The sequence below is a fragment of the Passer domesticus genome, chromosome 7 (assembly GCF_036417665.1).
Source record: "Passer domesticus isolate bPasDom1 chromosome 7, bPasDom1.hap1, whole genome shotgun sequence".
In the NCBI taxonomy this organism is placed as follows: domain Eukaryota; kingdom Metazoa; phylum Chordata; class Aves; order Passeriformes; family Passeridae; genus Passer; species Passer domesticus.
In genome coordinates this window covers 56,049,008-56,069,637 of record NC_087480.1, presented here as the reverse complement: position 1 = coordinate 56,069,637, position 20,630 = coordinate 56,049,008, and the positions used below count along the sequence as shown (strand labels likewise).

At 39.9% G+C, this 20,630-nt stretch overlaps 1 protein-coding gene across 8 annotated transcripts in view; it reads right to left on the bottom strand.

Moving 5' to 3' along the window:
* ELAVL4 (ELAV like RNA binding protein 4) overlaps nucleotides 1–20,630 on the bottom strand; it is an 81,056-nt gene that overhangs the window by 34,464 nt on the left and 25,962 nt on the right. For all 8 annotated transcript variants that reach the window (XM_064428815.1, XM_064428816.1, XM_064428814.1 and 5 more), the window contains exon 2: nucleotides 7,722–7,962. In XM_064428815.1, coding sequence (XP_064284885.1) covers nucleotides 7,722–7,962 — 241 coding nt within the window. The remainder of the gene's footprint in view (nucleotides 1–7,721; nucleotides 7,963–20,630) is intronic.

Sequence of the window (20,630 nt, the reverse complement as noted above, 5' to 3'; positions counted from 1 at the left end):
AAAGAAAATAAGTTATGGAGAGAAGCAGCTGCGCACAAATGCTGAAGCACAGGGTCTGGGCTTCTTGAGGAGAAGGCAGAATGATTCCAAAAAGGAAAGAAAACACTAGAAGTGAAGGGTGGAGTGCCACCAACAGAGGGTTGCACCAGAGCCATTTCACTGGCTGATCCCTGGCAGACCAGCTTATCTTCAATACAGGTGATAGGAAGGATGGAAAAAAGGCTCAGAGTAGAAGGAGACACACTGGAAAGCCTCACAAGTAACCTTGTATCAGGAGGTCATGAGCTCAGAGGTGTAGGCGTGCTTGTGCTGTTGAGGAAAATCACCCTGGTAATCCTTCCACACTGGGCTTGATGGGAAGGTGATGGTATTTACTCAAACCAAGCAGCAAAAACTGAAGAATACTCTAAATATGCATTAGAGGCATTTAATACACTTGAGAAGCAGCTCAGGATTGAAACCAGTGAAGTTAATTAGAAAGCTCTTCTGCAGCACAAGGGCCATGCCTGCTTGCTCTCTGCCTATTTGCCCCAACACTCATTTCAATTGCTTTTTTCCAATAATCAAGAAATCAAAATTCTTTTGTTCGCCGGCACAGAGTCTGCACCAGGGGACTGCAGAGAACTGATAAAGAAAATGATGGATGCTAATTTGACCATTTTCCTCAGCGTTCAGCACAGACATCAAACCACACAAAAAGCATTTTAGAGATCCAGCACTGAGACACTCGCTACCATTTCTGTGTCTCCTCCCCCACAGTGCTAAGTTCAGATACTTAATGCAAGTGTTCATTAAAATAATCAATATTTGGGGATTGTCTTGAATCTGCAGCCCTTAAAATAGGATATGCAACATGGAAATTGCGTTTATCTCTGCTCCAGAACAGAATATACTTCAGGAAATAAGCTGTAAAAATAACTAGGCTATGAAATTAAGATCAATTTATCAAAGGTCTTTAATAACATTCAGAGCCATATATTTAGTCCTTTAAAAATAATTCTAGATTTCATATTTAAAAGACTCTGAAACATGTCTGGTTTTCCTTATCTTTTAATATTTCATTCTCTGCATAAAATGAAAAAATAAAGCATAGTCTGTATTCCATCTGATGAGCAGAAAGAATTTTTTCTTTTCAGTTTCAAACTACATTACCTTAGACTTCTACATCTCTTGACTTTCGGCTGCACTAACACTGCTCTGACCACCCTTTCCTCACTGCATTTGTCTATGCATCCAACACAAAGAAGTAACTTCCATACAAATCTCCTTTACCTAATAAATACAGTGGGGCCAATGTACAGTCACTTCTTGAAAAACCTAAGGCATTTCACCTAATTTGATATTTTTTCAGACAAAAGAACCCTAGCTGAGTACTTTGATGTATAAATATTTTTCCTATTTCAGCAAATACTAAGTCTTTTGCTTTCAAGTAAGTAAAATGCAAGAACTCCACTGCTTCTTACAGCGATTCCCTATACAGTCAATTTGAGGGGCACTACTAAATATGGCCTTTAAATGCAATCAAGCCAAATACCTGAAATATATATTCAATTTATGGTGAACACCACTGCATGAAAGCATTCTTCCCCCTGTTCTTAAGGGCTGTATTAATTCTCCTCTTCTACCAGAGCAATGAAATTGCTGCTAACACTCAGTCCAGGGCAACAAGATCTGTGCCAAATAAATGATCAGAGATCAGTGATTAGTTACCACTGCTTTACAGGGCATTACTAAAAACCTCTTCCAAGTCAACAAGGGAATAAACTACCTCTACAAGGTATTTTTCTCCTAAACCCTGTTATTAGGTGGGCTTATGCTATGAGGCATGAGTGTTTACATACTTTCTAAAGAGTTTATAAGTCTTATCTAACATAATCCTTGCATTCTATAATCCTATCTGTTTAATGTATTTTACGTGGGGAAAACTGCTGGAACTAGTAATATTTCAAAATGGAAGGCACTTCCAAAGCACAATCAGTGAATTGGACATCAAATGCAGAAGAAATTTATGTTTGAGTTAGACTTTCAATCATGTCAGATCAGGTACCCTAATGCTGGGTTTTACTGTAAACTGTATTAATCTGCACATGGATCTTATTTTTTCTTTCCACAGGACACTTTTGGCACACCATTTTACGAAATTATTAAAGAAAATATAGATGAAACACTGCCAGCCTTTATATGTGAATTTTTCAGTGAATACATGTTCTATCTGCAGCTTCTAAGCATAAATAGCTGTGAACTATTTCCCTTAAATAAAAATAAATCTTTTCTCCCCTTGACAAAGCAGCACAATTTCACTAATATCTCTGCAATTTCCAGTTTAAGTGTTTCACCTGTAGACTTAACCATGCAATAGTTACCTATTGTGAAAATCTGTTTTACCAAAGCTCTGGTTCCCTGTAACTAAATTTAGCCATTAGTCCCATTTCTGCTTTGTCTCTTCACATTTTGAAGAGATTCCAGAGTTGTCCTTTGACTCCAACCCAGAGGGACCCATTGGGACGTTTTGGTTATCTATCATGCCTCAAAATCTCCAGTTAAAACACATAAAACTTGGCTGCTGCAAACACTGGGTCAATACTAGGTGATGTCTGCTTACCAGGGAAAGCTTCAGTGTTTTCCTGCTACAGCACATCTGCCATCAGACCCCAGAAATTCCCTCCTGGAGAACATGACCATTTATGCCTGCCTTTTTCTCCTGCCTCCCTGGGCATCACCAGTGTGCATTTAATGGCTTCTCCTCCTGAGGATGTACAGCTTCTTCATCCCTTGCTTTCCAAATGCAGATGCTGAAATTAAGGCTGCTTAATTAAGCTCCAAATTTCAGCAAACTGCAAACATGCAGCTCTGAACAGCATGTTCTAGATAGAAACACACTAGTTCCCCATCATTTAGTTGAATAAAATCTGGGTCTGCTTTTTAAAGCAGGAGCTTTTCAATATGGGTTTCTTATTTCACAAGAAAGTTGGAAATTTTTTTTCTAGATGGCACATAATACCAACTCAGTGTGAACAAACTTCTGGACTGAAGGAGCAGAAGAGCCTTCCCAGGTCAACAATTTATTGGTTTCCACAGAAGAATGAGCACTGCACACTTCTCATGTGAAAAACACCTTCCTGTACTCTAACAATGCAGCATGATTTCTGATTCTGCCATTTTAGTATGTTTTGGTTCTTGGATCCTATGCTTAAATATCGAAGGAGTAAGGAGTGGACAATCCATATCTTCTAGAGAAGACTACAGGTAAAGCAGTCAGTATTTCTTTTTCTCCTTTTCACTCATTGATATTTAAATTATACTTAAAATGTCACGATTATTTCCAAACTGTAGTTTTAATTCTAAACCTGCATCAGTACTATTATAAATACCTGAAACTAAAGTGAAAGGCTTTAGTCTTTGTACATAATCTTAAAGGAATTGCAAATTCAAAAAATAACTATTAAAAACCCCAAAAACAACAGTTATATTCTGGACAGAGGAACAATGAAGTTCCTGATTATACATGCAAAGAACATCAAATTGTACCACACACTGGAATTATGCAAACCCTGCCATAACTTAAAGGATGCACAGAAATCTTGTATCAATAAATATTCTGCTTTGCAGTGTTCCTGGATGATCTGAAGATGCGAAAGACTTGCAAGCCAAAGATTTTTGGATACCAATCATCTAAAGATTCAAAGAGGGAAGTTCTGGGTAAGTTACAGAGAAACAAACAAAAAAAAAAAGGAAAAAGAGCTACCAAATGAATTAAAGAATTAGTAACAAACATCCCCTTCTCCCACACACAAACTATGTCAACAAGGACAACTCAGAGGGCCAGCAGCACTTACAGTGTCTGACAGACACTATACTGACTGGATCTTTTGTTTGAAAACACAGCACAAAACAAGTTCAGCGTTTCTTCTCTGAAAATTCCCATGAATTCAAGCCCTCTCCCTCAAGCGATGAAGATATTTGTCACTGGTTTTCTTCAGACAAAATAAGAAATAAAGAGCATCTGCAACACTCTCTAACTTAGCATTTCTGGTTAGTGCTGAGCCTCACTCACATCCATCTGAAGCCATAGGTTTCCTCCCTGAAGTCACCTCCTCTCATCTAATGCTGTTCTAAAATGTTTATGCCACTTAGCTGGGTTTTTTTTAACCTAAGTTCCTTCTCATTTTTTGAGCGCAGCTGATTAAACCTGAACAACTGGGTTGTTGGACGAAATATGCTGTAGCTATGAAATGGTACAGCAGGGACCAGTTTCACTGTTAATTTAAAATGCTAGAATTAATTAGGTAGTGTAAATGAAGAATTTAATAAGCACACTTTACAACCACAAGTTCTGCTTTTATTAAACACCCCTGCCAAATGAAGGCAACTATCTTCAGTCTGTTTTATCTTGTCTCATTCCCTTAAAATCTCTGCAGTGGAAAAAAAAAAACCCAAACCATTTTTGCTATTGCAACCCCTCCCCCATAATTAAAATGTATGCCTGACTTCCATCTCCTCTCTCAAGTCATTAGCATCTTTAAAAAATGCTACTGTATATCCTGCCTGTTCTGAGAAGCTACCAAACAAAACCCAAGTTTACGATTTTGGTTTTGAATACCAAATTAAAGGCTGTCTTAGAAGCTGTCATTCCTATTCAACTCAGTACGGTGTACTACCAAATTAGCATAGTTTTTTAGTAAAGGAATATGCTTGTTTTAACATGTGCCTTTCCAAAGCGAGGGGGCAACTTCATCAACCAATTTTATTAAAAACTCCTACTACTGTTCTAAGACTGCAAAAAGACTTGGAGCAGATGACTATTCCTGTCATTGTTTAACCAAATTTAAAATTAATATAAGAGCTCAGGTAATGAATTTTATTGGAGAGACCCAGTATGTTTAAAAAGACTTTATATATCTTTTAACTCCTTGAAAAAACCATTTCAGAAGACTCAACATTATTCCCCCCCAAAAAAATTTTGCAGCTCGTTGACAAGGCAAATAGAATCTTTTACATGAACCAATTCAATGCTACCTAGCTTCAGAAATACATTTGAGATTTTCTATACAACGGTTTTGCCAGGATAACTATTTAATCATGATTTCGTTTACGACCTTTTCTTTCTTTCTTGAAGCAAGCTCTCTCTACAGCTTTTTATTCTGACTTTTTTTGATTTGCCTGATAATTCAGCCCAGCAAGAAGGAAGCAAACTTGCAATATATGAAGACCAACCAGACTTTTAACAGAAAGAACAGTACATTTGTTTTAAGGCATAACAAAATAGAGCATGCTTAGCTCAGATTTATTAAAGCCACAAAATTTTTAACAGAAACAACGAAAAATCCAAAAGCAAGCAAAATCTAAACTATTTCACATCTTCACTGCTTCAGCAATAGCTTACAAATACACTGGGGTTTTTTTTGCAATACACCTTTCTCTGCCAGAAAAAAATAGTTCAATTGATTTTTAATAAGGAAAAAGCAAAGAACCCCTGAAAAGCCAGTCATTCCTCTTGCAGCCTGGCATACCTCCACCCCACCCCACCCAAAAAACCAGTCCAGGGGCCTAATGAAGAACATGCTTACATGATGATCCAGAAAGATGAGCTGGGCATGACCTCAGTGCATTTCCATTTTGTTACTCTCCACGTTCTAAGAAGCTTAAAAACATGAACTGCTTCTGGCAGAGGACTGCATTTGATTTACTAACTCTGAATTCAATGTGAGGAATGAATATGCATCCTCAAATTCAGTAATGTTGCACAATGCCTTGATAACAGGCCTGAAAACCTTGGCAGATGAAATTCTGTTTTCAAAACCAGGACAGATAATTTGGAGAACTATTTTTTTTTTTTGCAAAGACGGCTCTTTTGTATTTGTATCACCTCTTAAAACAACACATAGGGGTGATGTCCTCAAGGCATCTGTGCAAGTTTTTTTAAAGAATGATTCCTTTAAAGTATTTTAGTGATCAAAGATTTATGCACTTTGTATGGAAAGAAAAAGCATAGGCAAAAGAACTACCCAAGAATATGTCAGAAGATCATATAGCAAATTTCTCATATCTTCAAACAGAAAGACAAAAGACTGGAGATGGAATGAAACAATAAGAATACTGTTCCTTGCTGATGAAGTCACGGCTCTCTGTCCAAAGACAACCCATGCCCTATGAAAACAACACTGATATCTTAAGTCTTGAAAATATATTGTAAGAACATCATCACACATTTGAGTGATTAAGTAGCAAAAGTGCATGAAACAAGATGAAGATTGAAGCTAGGCACCCTGGACTCCTGTAGATGGTTTCACTTCTGCCTGAAATAACTCAACTAACCTGCAGTTAAATTTTTCAGATTATTTTCAGCCTAGAAGAAAAACAAAGGCCTGTAGAAAAAAAACCAAAGTAAATAAAAGTCAATTCCATTTTTCAATCTTCTTTTCAGAACACCCGAAGCTCTGGCCAAATCAGAAGATTTATTGCAATAGATACATCATGGTCAATGTGCTAAAGAAAGCTCTGCTGGACTACACTTGTGAGGACTCAAGCTGCCCTGCAGCTACTGCCATTTGTTATGTGCCTTGTGCTCAACCAGAGCATTGCTGTGTGTCGGGAAGTAAACAAAAAAGAAGCATTGCATGCTGAAAAGCACTAAGCAGATCATGCTAACGCTGCCAATACAATGGCTGCCAGGATGTTACTGAAGCAGGTATGAAGATTTGCATTTTAATTCCTCATCTTCCCATGGTGCCTCTTCCCACAGAGCACACACCCAAGTTGCCAGGAGAGGCTCTGAGGGGAGCTGACTCCTTTTTTGGAACCCTTTCTCTCCCAAGGCTGCTGCTCTCTGTGCTAAACATAACAGCACTGGTGATGCACTGAACAGCAGTGAAATTTCAGCTGCTCCCACCTACAGTGCGAGTAGACACACAACCTAGAAAACTAACCTATAAAGCAAGCTATAAAAGCTGATTGTTCATCCCATCTTGTGCACCAGTGGATTCCTGGCAGCAGCAGCAGGGATGTGGATTAGGCCAGGTGCATCTGCACCCATCCACACCTCCTCCAGTGACAGTGCAGACCTGTCCTTGTTGAGGCAGCATCTGCCATGGGAGGCTTTTACTCTGAAGGCACCTACCAATGGGTGCTGCTTCATATGAAAAAGGATCTCTTCAAACTAAAATGTTTTTGGGGACAAGAGTTAATTATGTACAGATGTCTGAATGAAATCCAGAGAAGCAAGTCTCAACTATAGCCCACCGCTGTTCCAGAACACCACGGTCAATAAGCTCTGATGGACATGCAGAACCACCTCACTTCAGTGTTCTTAAATAGGCAGAAATTTAACGAGGGTTTGGTGAAGCTCAAATGGCAGAGTCAGAATTAGGAACCATCAGTTGGCTCAAGCTATTCAGATAAGTCCATTTTAAAAGAAAATGGGAATGAACAGGAAAGAAAGGCCACAGTCTAAGCTCTCCTGCAAGAAGCTGCACAGTGTGTAACACACAGGCAGACTGGCAGTGCTCAGACTTGTCCCCAGATCTGTAGAGGCTGAAAGACAAGGGGCTTCTCAGCTGCTCTAGATCCAGCGCGCAGTACTGAAAACAAAAGGCTTGCCCCTGAAGTTAAGCATCTGCTGCATTCCCTGCGTTAGCACTTGCAATACAAAAGCAGCAAGATTCTGCTGACCCCTAACGCAAGCTGACCCTGACCAGGCAAAACCCACAACGCGAAGCGCTTACCTGTGATTTTGTCTCTCACGAGCTTGCAGGATTCGATTTCACCAATGCTCCCGAAGAGACTCCTGAACTCCTCCTGGGTCATGTTCTGGGGTAAATAGTTGACTATGAGGTTGGTTTTGCTGTCATCTGTAGCAGCCCCTGTCTGCATGGGGGAAGGGCAGTTTCTACTGTTGCTGGAGGGTCCATTGGTTGTATTGGAAGTAGGGCCATTCGACACCTGAGGCTCCATGGTGCTAATTATCTATAGCAAAATAAGAGAAAAGGGAAAAAAACCACCCTTAAGTTTCATAGATACAATAGCTATTTTTAAAGATACTCACAAACGAATGAGTAGGTAGCATTCATGGCCAATTTAGATACTTCAACAAAAAAACCCGGCTTGATTCCTCTGTTATTGTTGCAAAGTAGGTCATGCTAGTCTTTGGCTGTGAGCATATACTAAGATGCAGTTAAAAAAAACCTTTTTTTGTTAATGCGAAGCTGATTTCTGCTTTCATCACGCAGCCATTTTCACAAATGTAAATTTAAACCACATAAATTTAATTATAATTTAAGGTAATAATCATAATTAAAATTATAGTTCCATTAAATCAGATGAAGTAAGTGTATGGCTCTATATGAAAAGGTAAAATATTGTACCTATTTAATAACTGTATCACAGAGTGCAATGACAACAACATTAACCAGGCACAGTCAATCTGCACCGTGTCATCACTCAGCTTGCCTTCAATTAATAAACTTGGTGTCCCAAGACATACCATTGACTGGTTCCAGAGGTGACCTATATTCTCCACCTATATTTTCCACTAACGAACTGACACCTCTTTAAATAATAAAGCCCTGGATTTTCAATCTTCACAGATACAAAGGTCTTCAGATATTGACTAGAATCAAAAAGGTTTAATCAAAGAAAGGCTTATCAGGCACAGGTGAAGGCTGCAATTATAACAAGCACATCTATCTTGAAACACAGATCTCCAGTTTTCACGGGAGAGACTTAAACAGACCTTTCCAAAAAATGACAAGTAAGAATCCAGCTTAGCAAAGTGTGTTGCAGGACAGTAGCCCCATTGTCACTAGTGCCACCCATCACGTGAGCAAAGCTGTCTGCATGTTTATCTGCAGAACACAAGTTTTCATCCCACAACTGCACAGGCAGACAAAGGAAGCAGAAAAACCTGGGTACTTCGAGCTTTTTCTATATAATTTGCCTCTGCTGTGGGTTCTAGCCCATCTTCACTGTCCCCAATGCTGCCAAAGGAAGGGACAGCTTATCCTCAATTCTCGATAAATTAAAGCAACACAAATGGTGGCTGCAAGGTTCGGAATGTGCAGCTTCACTGGAATTAAAGATCATCTCTCACATGGGCTCTGCTTCCTTCCACCAGAGAGTCAGTGATGCAAACAGCCGCTCCAGGCAGGAGATTCCACTGCCCAGGGACAGTGACAAACACGGGAGAACAGAGGGCTAAGGCACCACACACTCTGAACCTGGTATTCTGCCGATCCTGTAATTATTATAATTACTCAAGACTTAATTTGCTTTCTTTTTTAAATCCAGGGAGGTATATATTGTGACAAATTAGGCTGGTAATTCAGGAGGATGGGGACACATACCCCCCCCAAAAAGGGTGTCTATTCTAAAATTAACTGCAGTAGGGTGGCTCAGAGTCTAAATAGGTTATATTCTGGTCATGTCTTTTTTTTAATTGAAATGCATCAGTGTTAGTTTAATGCCTCATTTAGGAAATAACCCTCTTTTTTATCAATGGAAATAAGTTTTGAATTACCATTATTTTTATTATCAAGCCCAGGAATAGCTACTTGGTTTAACAGCTTTTAAATAAAAAGAAGCCTTGCCACATTGTGCTTAACAGAAATGCCTTAAAACCACACAGCAGAATCATTTTGAAAATAAACTGCACAAAAATAGTCACTTCTTGAAAGACATGGGCACATCCAAACCAGAATCCCCCTGCCAATTTTACCAGCCACGTGGCACCAAGTACTGCTGGCATCCTTGGCCAAGCTGTGCCAGCCCCACACGCTCTTCCTTCAAGATTCCCCCTTCTACCCGGCATCGGCCATACTTCCTTCCCTTCTCCAAGCTAATTCCATCCATGTATTTACTCACACGTACTACTTAAACGCTTCAGATGCTGCTAAATCTGTTTAGCTCGGGATTCCAGCTGGAAGATCATCCTTTGATCTCCGCACCTCCGCGACCCCACGGCTCCGAGCTCCGCCACCAGCTGCTGCGGGGCCGGGGTTCGCACCCCAAGGCGGCCGCGCTCCAGCTCAGCACAGCCTTGCTCCTACGGGCTGCATCCGCAGCCACCCGACTGAAATTTGGGGGGAAAAAATCCCAGTTGCGACGCTAAGGCACAGCCAGGGGATGAGTGAAGCAGCTGACATGGTTAACGGCAGCTTCCCGCGCGCTGTTACATCACTGGACCATATTCTTCCCAATGTAAAACCCCACAAGATAAGCTGCAGTTTTAGGGACTGATCCTGCCCCTCTGGAGCTGGCAGGGATACCACACCTCTGGTTTCAGTTTCAGCACAAGCAGGACTTCAGCACAACACACCGAGCAAGGTGCATCACCTATTATTAGCAACAGACTCAAAAGCTATCTATAGTTCCCGGCGGTAGACAATAACCCTGGATCTTTTAAAATCTGTGAAAGAAAACAAAATTCCTATCTGCTTGGTGTCCTACTTAGGCATTTTGCAAATGCTTTTTAGTTAAATTTTCAGCATTCATACTTTCCCCACCAAGCAAAGGAACAGAATTCAACCCAAGACATTTAACACATTCAGAACATTAAGAGTAAGCTGCTCGGTAAAAATCTGTTCCTGAACAAGTACATTTCCTCTTATACTTCAAAGTATCTTGGCATAAACTGATTTTGCACCAGGTGCCAGGTTTTCTTCCCAGTTACTCACAACTCCAATTAGGTTTTCCTGACTTTTTAATAGTAGAACAGAAAACCAAGGCACTTATTTGCCCTTCAAATTATTGCGAAGTCACAGGCTACTGAAAATCCATTTGCTATATACGTATTAAAAAAAGATAATGGATAGAGAAATGCTGAAGAATTATCAAAAAGCATTTCTGATAAAGGACTTCAGATTTTTTTTTTTTACTGCATAATTTTAAGTCTCCATTTACAGAGTGATTTCTGTGCAAAAGCAATTCTGTAGCAGAGCTTGCATTCGAAGCTCTCACAGGCACAAAGGAATAACACTTTAGGTGTGCATACTGACTCCTGCCATGAGTAGAAACTTACATTATTAATGGAAGCCAAAAGGTAAGCCTGGGCTCTCCTTCCCCCACACATTTGGTCCTGTCCCCGACATGCCTGAAGCTCAAACACCGGGCAGAGTTCAGTGTGCATGCACTGGGATGTTTATTGTCAAGCACTGTTTTTAATATTAAGTAGCTGTTGATTCCACATCAGTCAGCACATTACGTAACAGGGATATTATTTATTCAAATAGATTTCAACATGACAGTTGCTGTATGTTTTCTTTTCCTCTACCCACAACACTAAGATTTAATTTTTTAATTCAATGCCTGTATCACAATATGAATATTTTTAAAATCAACAGTCCAGTTTCCAGGGCACACAGTTAACTTACTGCGTTTTAATTACAGGTAATAACTTTTTTAAATACAGAAGAGTATTGGGCTGCAATTAAATTCTACAAAAATATCAAAGAAAGCTCTAAGTCTGCCTAACTCATCAAGGGTTTATCTGGATATAGGCAAAACAAACCTTGAAAATTCGAGAGTGACTTAACACCTATGTTAATTTTTTAAAAACAAAATATACTGTTATCCCTAAAAGTATTCTTAAACCTCCATAAGCAAGTAAATTTAGCAATATCTGTACTCTTTTTGTAGACCTTTTCTGACCCAATTTAGGCAGCTACTACCGGTCCTGAAATATTACAGTGCAAATGTCATGTGTGATGACATTCACATGCTACTGGTATAAAGAGACATTTTATTTTTTTGGGGGCAATACCTTGCCAAACTCTCAATACTGCAATATGATACTCTCTATACAGGGTAATAGCATCTTTGAGGAACAAACTGCAGTTATTGCTAATAGACATTTGATCATTTAGCCACCAATAATCTGAATGTTCTAACGCTGACAAATACTATCTGTGATAAAAAAATCAGTGTTGAAATTCTAAGTCACATGTTTGAAATTGTACATGTATTTCATCAGACTGCTGCTTTAAAAAAAATTACCATTTCCTGGTGTATTACTTTTCTCACTATGGTAATGTATCAGTAAAGTATGAGGTATTTTAGTTTGACAGATTTCACAAATAAATGCTTTGGGGAAGACAACATAAGCTTTGCCAGTGTTTTACAAAACACTGCTTACCAAAAGGCTTGGTATAAACCTCTCCCACAGAGTATCTGCCACAAATACCCATTAGAGCTACTCCTACATCACTAATGTTTCAGAAATACTTCCATCTCATCTCCATTGTTTTTTCAATTAATTCAACTAATTTCAATTTATTCCTGCTAAATATTAGCTCCAACAATAATGCAAAAAATACCTGTATGTATAAACAGAACTATTACAATTACCAACTATTCCAAGCTGGAGTAACTGACACTAATCTTCACTTATTACAGTAAATGTGTGACATCCATCTACCATTACAAAGCACAGTTAATGAATCATTTGGAAAACTACCCACAGACTAAGACAGCCTTATCTCCCTATTGCATGCATAAGCAATAGCCAATGGCTTGGTAAATGTAAATATACATTTTTTATATTTACAAAGTTTGTTCTCAGCAGTTTAAAAGAAGGTCTGCATGTTGAATTGAGGCTGTCACATATGTACAAGGAAAGGAGCTGGCATTCAGCAAATAATCAGCACCCATTCCTGATACCTCAATTATGTGTACCCCACTGACCATAGTCCACAATAAACAGAAACTAATTTGGTATGTAGAAAAAAAAAATCACAATTAAGAATCTTAAGAACAAGTGTTATTTATAGGCACTAAAGAGGCACTCTAAACATACCAGAAACTATCTTCTCCTAAAATCAAAGTCTGAAAAAAACCCTAAACCCCCCCCAAAAAATTCATGCAGACATATCCATTTTGAGGACTCAGAAGTCAAAAAAGTTAGCTATGAATAATGAACTGTTCACAGCACCTAAATGCCAAGAAAAAAGATCATGGCAAATTACACCTCATGAAGAATTCATGAGGTCTAATTTTATATTATTTCTAAGTGTTCATTAATGAACAAACTCAGAACATTCTCCCATAAAAAAGAGTTTAGATAAATAATGCAAAGCTCTTACTTTATCTAAAAAAGCTCTTTAATTAGCATTGCAAGTTGTTTGCTTTTACAAGTGAAAACAAATGGTGCCATGGCAGAGGTCCCACAGCCATCTCGTGAAAAATGATGACAAAAGAAGAAACAAACAAAACCTCTCAAAGAAAATAAATGTAGATTCACAAAGGTTTCCCTCAAACAAAGAGGAACAGGCTTTAACTCCCTGCATATCTGCTCTTTTGAATGGAAGTCAGCACAGTACAAGTCTGTTCCCCTAGAACTTTTCTGCAGGTGAGAAAAACGCCATTGACAGGGGCTGCCTGACCAGCCCATCCACAGCCTTGCCATCTGCTGAGCCATGAATAGCCGTGCCAAAGCCAGGAGGTTGTTCCACGGGCATGGAGCACAACACACAAACACATCCAGGTCCCTCAGCCCAGGAACCCCACCCCAGTTTAAAATGCACCAAGATGCTAATTGCTCCATGGGGATTTAGCACATTTTTGCAGAGTCAGGCACTGGATCACAGAATGTTCAGGACACATCATGCCACCTTCCCATCAGAGTGTTAAAGGAAAAGAACATAAAGTAATTTTACCCTTCTTTGGTTCAAAACCACAACTGCAGTCAGAGCAAGAAGCAGGTGCACCTGGACCACACGTTGGCTTCTTTCTAAAGTGACCTCAGGAGCAGCAAACAACGCTCTGTGTACAGCTCCAGCACAGATTCTCTTAACTGTAACAACTGTCAAATTTCACTGTCAATTACATTTTTATTAAAGCTTACGTACTGCACAACTAGACTTTGCTATTATTTACCTAATAAATACATCATGAACATGAAATAAAGAAGGAAAATGAAGCTTTTTAGTCTATCTGCCTGGAGGCAAATCCAATACCCCAGAAACAAATCATTATCTAACCCTCCGTGTTTTGACATGTTCCCCACTCACACACACTTCTACATGCTACATCTTTACCTTCCTTGGAGTAAAAGTCACATTTAATATTTTAAATAGAAATAGCTGAAAGTCTCAGCTCAGAAAACTGGCAATCCCTGGCTCTCATGGCACAGATATAGCCGTCTTAACTTGCTTTCAGAGTGTGCTGCACTCACATTGAAATGGTGTTCAAACATTTTCAGCAAATTCACATTTATGGGTGCCACAATAATTGTGCAGAGCACAAAAATGATCCAAATGGAGAAGACAACAAATGCGTTCATTTTAAGATGCAAGCCTCAGTTCAAATAAAGGAGAAAATTATTTTCTTTAATTGCTAAATTTATCCTGAACCAGTCCATCATAGCCTTTTGCATGAATATGCTAAACCAAAATATTCTGTCCCCAGTCTGCAGTGAAATGAATGCAAAGTTTATTGGTAATATTACTTGTTATCACAGCAGTGCCTGAAGGACATGACCCACGGCAGCACCAAGTTGTGCTGTATAAATGGGCAGTAAGGCAGGGATTGCTGCTCTACCAACACAGTGACAAAAAGCAGGCAAAACCTGTTACTTTTTATTCCAGATTTCACAGAAGTCAAATAAAAAAAGTCAAACCAGATGAAAGTATCTAGGCAAACTGCTGAAGTTACACAGGAAGCTGCGACAGCCCTGTAATGCATCACCCTACCCTCAAACCTGGCCTGCTGAGACAGTACAACGCCTAACAACCTTATAAAAAGAAAACAAGTACAATAATGATGCACCAAACTGCAGGTTTTTTGAGAGTTTCAGAGAAAGATCTTCTGTCCCCACAAAGTATGGGCTCTACAGTTTTGCATTTGATTTTAAGGGCAAAAGGGAATGAGTAGGGAGCAAAAACCAGACACCAAAGTAAGTTGCAACTATTTCAACGTCAATAGCTGCTAGTTGAGCAGTAGGGAAACACAGTCTTGGAACTACTACACCCAATAACTACACTAAAGATAGGAACAAAGGCACCATATCACATACTTTGCATAATCTCTTAGTCTTCCTGCAGGTACTCTGGGGGTAAGAAATTGGAGGAGGAGAACTACAATTATCATTCATACAGCTCAGCACTCTGCAAAGCTCAGAGGAAACACACAGGACTGGGGAGCAGGTGCACAGACAAGCACTCCATGCACAGCAGTTTCTGGGAAGCGTGGCACATTTGTAAGGACAACAATGTTTGTCCAGAAGCAGAATATAGTTATAGGTCTGGGTTGCGTATTACCTCAGCTCACAAAATGTGAAATGCTTTATGAACTTCTACTGAGCTTTACTTTCCAGCTGCTTCTTTGCCTCTTGCAAAGATTCTCAAATAACTATGCCTGTTGGAAACCTCAAGGGTGTTTGGCTCTTCTTCAGTGTTCCCCAGTATCTTATTGAAATCTACAGCAACAGCAGCTGGGAGATGTTCAGGAAGAAAGTAGTGTAATAGGTGATGGGCACAGAAGTTTCCTTCTGCGCCTGGATCAGGGTTGTTCTTTTCATTAAGACAAATTGACTTTTGGAATGCCAGCCAGATATCCCCTACTTTATTTAGAATGGTTTCACCAGAGTTTATCATAATTTCTACCATTAAACACAATTCATACATGAAGAGAAGGGAAAACACAGCCTTGATTTCACAGCATTCAAACACCACTCTGAAGCACAGAAAGCCATCACTGAAAACACCGGGAGAGGAAAACAGATGTGGCCTGTCTATCAGATGGACCCAAGCAGCTCAGGTTAAAAACCCTTCCAACCACTTGGATCCCACAGACTGCAACAGAGGCTGGTGGCAGGGATGTGTCCTACTTCTGTCCTGGGACACGGCCATCAATGGCTCCTGCCCACCCGCATCTCCGGGGGTCACCCGCCGCCTCTGCTCAAAGGTCTGCACTATTTTTGGACTGAAATAAAGACAACACGGTCAGGCTTTCAGTTCTGAAGGAACATCTATTTCTTCTTCAATCACACTTCTGCTTCTGCCAAATTCATACCAGGCAACCCTGTGCCTGAAATTTTACAAGGGCTTTATTTTAGTAATTTCATCATTCCAGATTGCTTCTTATTCCCTCCTGTCTTTTCACTGAGGCTACTACTTGCTCTCTCAAGATGTCCACGAAGGCTAAAGGAATGAAAAAAAAAAAAATCAAGTCTCAGCAAAAACAGCTCTTTGATTGACACTCCTAGCCAAAATTTCATGAAACCATCTTCTTTCTCCATGGGCTGCAGAGTTCAGTAGATACCAGAAAGGCAAGAAGTTTCCCAGTGACTGCATTGTCCCTCTTGAAAAAAAAGATACTGTGACTAACAGAAACCATATTTGAAATCTGTGTTAACAGGGTGACAAAAAAATAGATATACCACCAAAAACATGAAGTACATGAGTAAAACTCTGAAAGACTGAAAAGGTTCTCTCAAAAGCCTACATATTAGACAGTAAGAACACGGTAGAGATCAACATTTAAGACAGATTCTCAGTCTAAAGGACATGCAGCCTAAAAATACACTGAAATGAAAGCAAAGGAAATTGACAGTCTTTTTATATTTCTGGTTACTTTCTGAATTGTATTTTTAGCTCAGTTTTGTTTCCTAATCACTACTTACTTGTTTGGTTTACTGACTCTATTACTGAGTTATATATTGCTAATCTGAAGCTGAATTCTATTACTGACTTGGGAATATGTATGTAGCACTGTGTACTGACGCACAGATTCCCACGGGGACGTACATGTTCATGAAAGAAGCAGACAGCTGCAAGTCTTCAGCTGCTGTAGACCTGTCACAATTCCACTTTATGGTTTTTTTCGCTTTAAGAAAATAAGCTAGAATTATCAGCAGCCTGAGAGCTTAGTCAGTGAAACCTGTGTTACGAGCCATACTGAAACCTAGAAACATCTACTTACCAGAAGGCAAAGCAAAGCAAGGACAGTGCAGGCTCTCCGTGAAGCCTAGGAACATCCAACCCCCCACTGCTGTTATTTCTACTGAAGTTCTAGAAACAAAAAGCTACAATTTTCAGAAGCCCTTAAGCAATTTAATATTCATTAAAGTTCACCGCAATAGGATTGCAGCTCCTAAACCATCAGCTCTTCTGAAAATGTTGCCCATATATTTTTCATGCACAGCCAGGCTAATATTAGGCAGGAATGGATGGCTTAGTGAAATACACGACCCAACCAAGATGTTTTAAGGCTCTGTCCTCAACAGGATGTTAATGAAGACACACTGCTAAATGCAATTAGGAAACACTAATCAACATGTGTACATCTCAACTGCTGGCAACAGCATCTCTATGGATACTGCAGCTTGCAGGTCTAACAGACAGACCCCAAAATAGAAACTATGATGTTCAGCTAAGTCCTATCTCCATCATTAGAAATGTTTGCCTGCTGCAAGTTATCAGTATTTCTCTTAAAATTTAACCAGATTAATAATAATAAATTTACATCTTTTCCACAATTCACGTGCTAGTCTACAGCTCTGTATCAAACTAACATTGCTTACAGAAATAACCTTCTCATAAAACATAAGCATTCTTACTTCTGTAACATACCTATGGTAGACAAAGTTACAATGATTTACTGAAAATAATATGCATCACCATCTTGAAGATAGCAGATAATAGGAACTGTAAATTTGAGATGCTTCTAGGAGCAAAATAATCAGAAATCACCTTTGAGTAAACAGTGGTAGCTGTTTACTCTGATGGTCTCACAAAACTACCTATAAATGGCTTAAATGAGCAGAAGTTTTCAAGTACTGCATGGGATAAATATCTCAGTAATGCTTAAAATCAAACAATCATGCATGAAAGCATATACGTGCTAAGCTCAAAGACATTATTAGAGATTAGGAATATATTATTCATCAATAAAGGACAAAATATCAAGTACATGTCTGTCATAGCTCAAGCTAACAGATCCTTATGTTCTACCCTAGACAAACTATTAATCTCTGTACTACAGAAGAAAAACATGCCATGGGCCAAACCAAACACCTTCCTTAGTAAATGTAAATTAACAAACATACCCTGAAGAGCAAAAAATTAAAATGTACCAAAAAATGTACCAAAAAAATTAAAACGTACCAAAACTCCTCTTAAAAAGGTGAGCAGATCTTACAGGTAACAGTCCCCTGGTTCAAGCAATTCTGCTCAAGCACCCAATGGGAGCCCTGCCAAGCTCAGTCCCTGTTCAGGTGCTTGGGGACAGGGGGGAGCACAGACCACCCCAGCTGTCCTGACTCCAAGCCCCACAAATGACATTTCACTTAGATGTCAAAAGGCAACTGAAAATACAACATCCACTATCAGAGATCAGCAGGTGGAAATGTCCTAAGAGCCTAAACACACACGAACTAATGCTTGTTGTATTAAAAAAGTCAAACAAACCAAGTTACTGGTCTTTATTGGCTATGCTTTCCTTACAACACACAGTGGCCACAGGCAGGCGCTTTAAACCTGGAGCTGGCTCCACTTTCATCCATTTCACCTCAAATAGGCTGGTGACAGAAGTGACACTGCCACTATTAAAACTACTACATCACCTAAGCACCTCGGCCGCGGAGGCACTCAGCCCAAGTGTCCTAGTCCAGCCTGGTGCTGAAATGCTGGAGGAGAATATGTGGCTCCCCCAGCAGCCACATCAGCTATGTATGGCTGCCAAGCTCCTTGATCACCACAAAGAACATCACACAAATAATATTCACTTTTGCACTTAGCAAAGACTAACGATGGAAATTAAACTCAATTTCTATCTGAGCATTTACATTTGCGAACACTTCTTTCAGTAGTTGGGTGATGACAAGCACAGACAATAAAAAAAGGATTCTAAAAATATACTACTCTTTTTCCCTGGATTAGTATGTCTACAGTTAAATATAAACTGTGCTCTATAAATTATCAAACACAATGTCAAATTCTGAAGTGCTCTCCGGAATCTCTCACAGAGCACACGAAATACAGAATGATAATTCTGTCCTGGCCCAGTTAGGCTAAAGAACAATATGCTACTGTGCTGGATCACGGAGTTAGTTCCTATCAATGGCCACACTAAAAATGGCCACAGCCACCACCGTAGCTGCACACTGAATTTTTCAGGACCCTCCGCATCAAGCAAAGAGTTTAATTCCCTGAACAGCTGCTCTCACAGGAAGGGAATCGACAGCAACATTGTCACAGTATAGCTGGCACAGGCATATTAGGAAGAATTTCCAGCATTCATGCTTTCTGCTAAAAATCAACTTCCCCCTACTCATCCACTGCCAGTAACTTCATTTGGAACAAAGCTATATTAGAACTATTTTTATTTAAGAAGCATTTATTTACATACATTATTACTTCTACGGAGTCGTGACTGTGCCTTCTGCTTTACAGAAATAACATCTTTGCCCACAAGATCTTTTGTACATAGTAAAGGAAAAAGTCACCGACCACCATTAAAAGATTAAGAAGGACCAACCGAAGATTAATACAAGTACTGCAATTAACAGTCACATTTATAAACCCTGCAAGCAGGCAGAAAAGCCAAATACCCCAAATATCTCTGATCCCCAAAGCAGAAAGTGTTAACACTCCATCACAGTGTAGTGACTTAAATATGGGTTATTTCATGCCGTTGAGTCATGAATTTCACATTATCTAACATTAAACTGCTGCTGACTACAGGCGTCTATGTATCAGCTGAAGGGGACTGAAAAAAGGCCTGGCCTCCCCTCCAGATTAGCATTCAACTCTTTGAAAAGGTTTGTTAGTATTTTGCCCATGTATTTTTTTTATGACCCTCTCTAATCAGAACTACCAGAACCAGGTTGACTTCCACACACACCAAGCACTTCATAGACATCAAGAGTCTTAATTAATCCATATATTAAACAAAAAAAAAATCTCAATGTCAAACCTTCCAATGAAGTTCGGTCTACCAATAATAATTCTCAAACTCGCAAATATCAGTTTTGCTGTTAAGAACAGTAGGGAAACAAGGACTTCTGGAAACCGTCCTGACCAGCAGTAGCAGAGATTCCATGTCCCTGCTGGTCAATTAGACATAACATTACAAGAGCGGGCACTTCTCCTTCAATTATAAAATGTGAGTAAATTGTTGCCTTTGCTAGTTTTCTAGAATGCAATCATGACAGATTCTTAAAAGGAAGAAAAGCAAGAGGGACATGCATCCTTCATCCCTCATGTCTCTACAAAGGCTTTTCAACAGCACTCAGCCTGGGAGAAAACACTTGGAAGTGCTCAGGAAACCACTCAGCCTCTCCAAAGGGGAGCGCATGCAACTACAGGCCAACAGGTAGGACCGGGGCACAGTTACCTGCTCCAGCAGCAACCTTTAGGGGTCTCTACATGGAGATCAGGTGGGACCTTCTCACCGAGCGTCCCTCAGGAAGCGAAAACCCGGGGAAGCGGTTTGGGTTTCCTCGCGCGGCTCGGCGAGCGCCGCCAGGTGCGCGGCGGAGCGGCTGGATCTGAAGGACTGGCGCTACTGGAAGGGCTCCAGTGGCGCTGCTGCCCTCTGCCAACACCAACATCACTTACGTGGGCACAGACGCGTTACGTGAGGAACCTTCTCGAAGCACTGCAAACGAGAGCCACCTCCCATAGTCACGGGCGTCTGCTTTG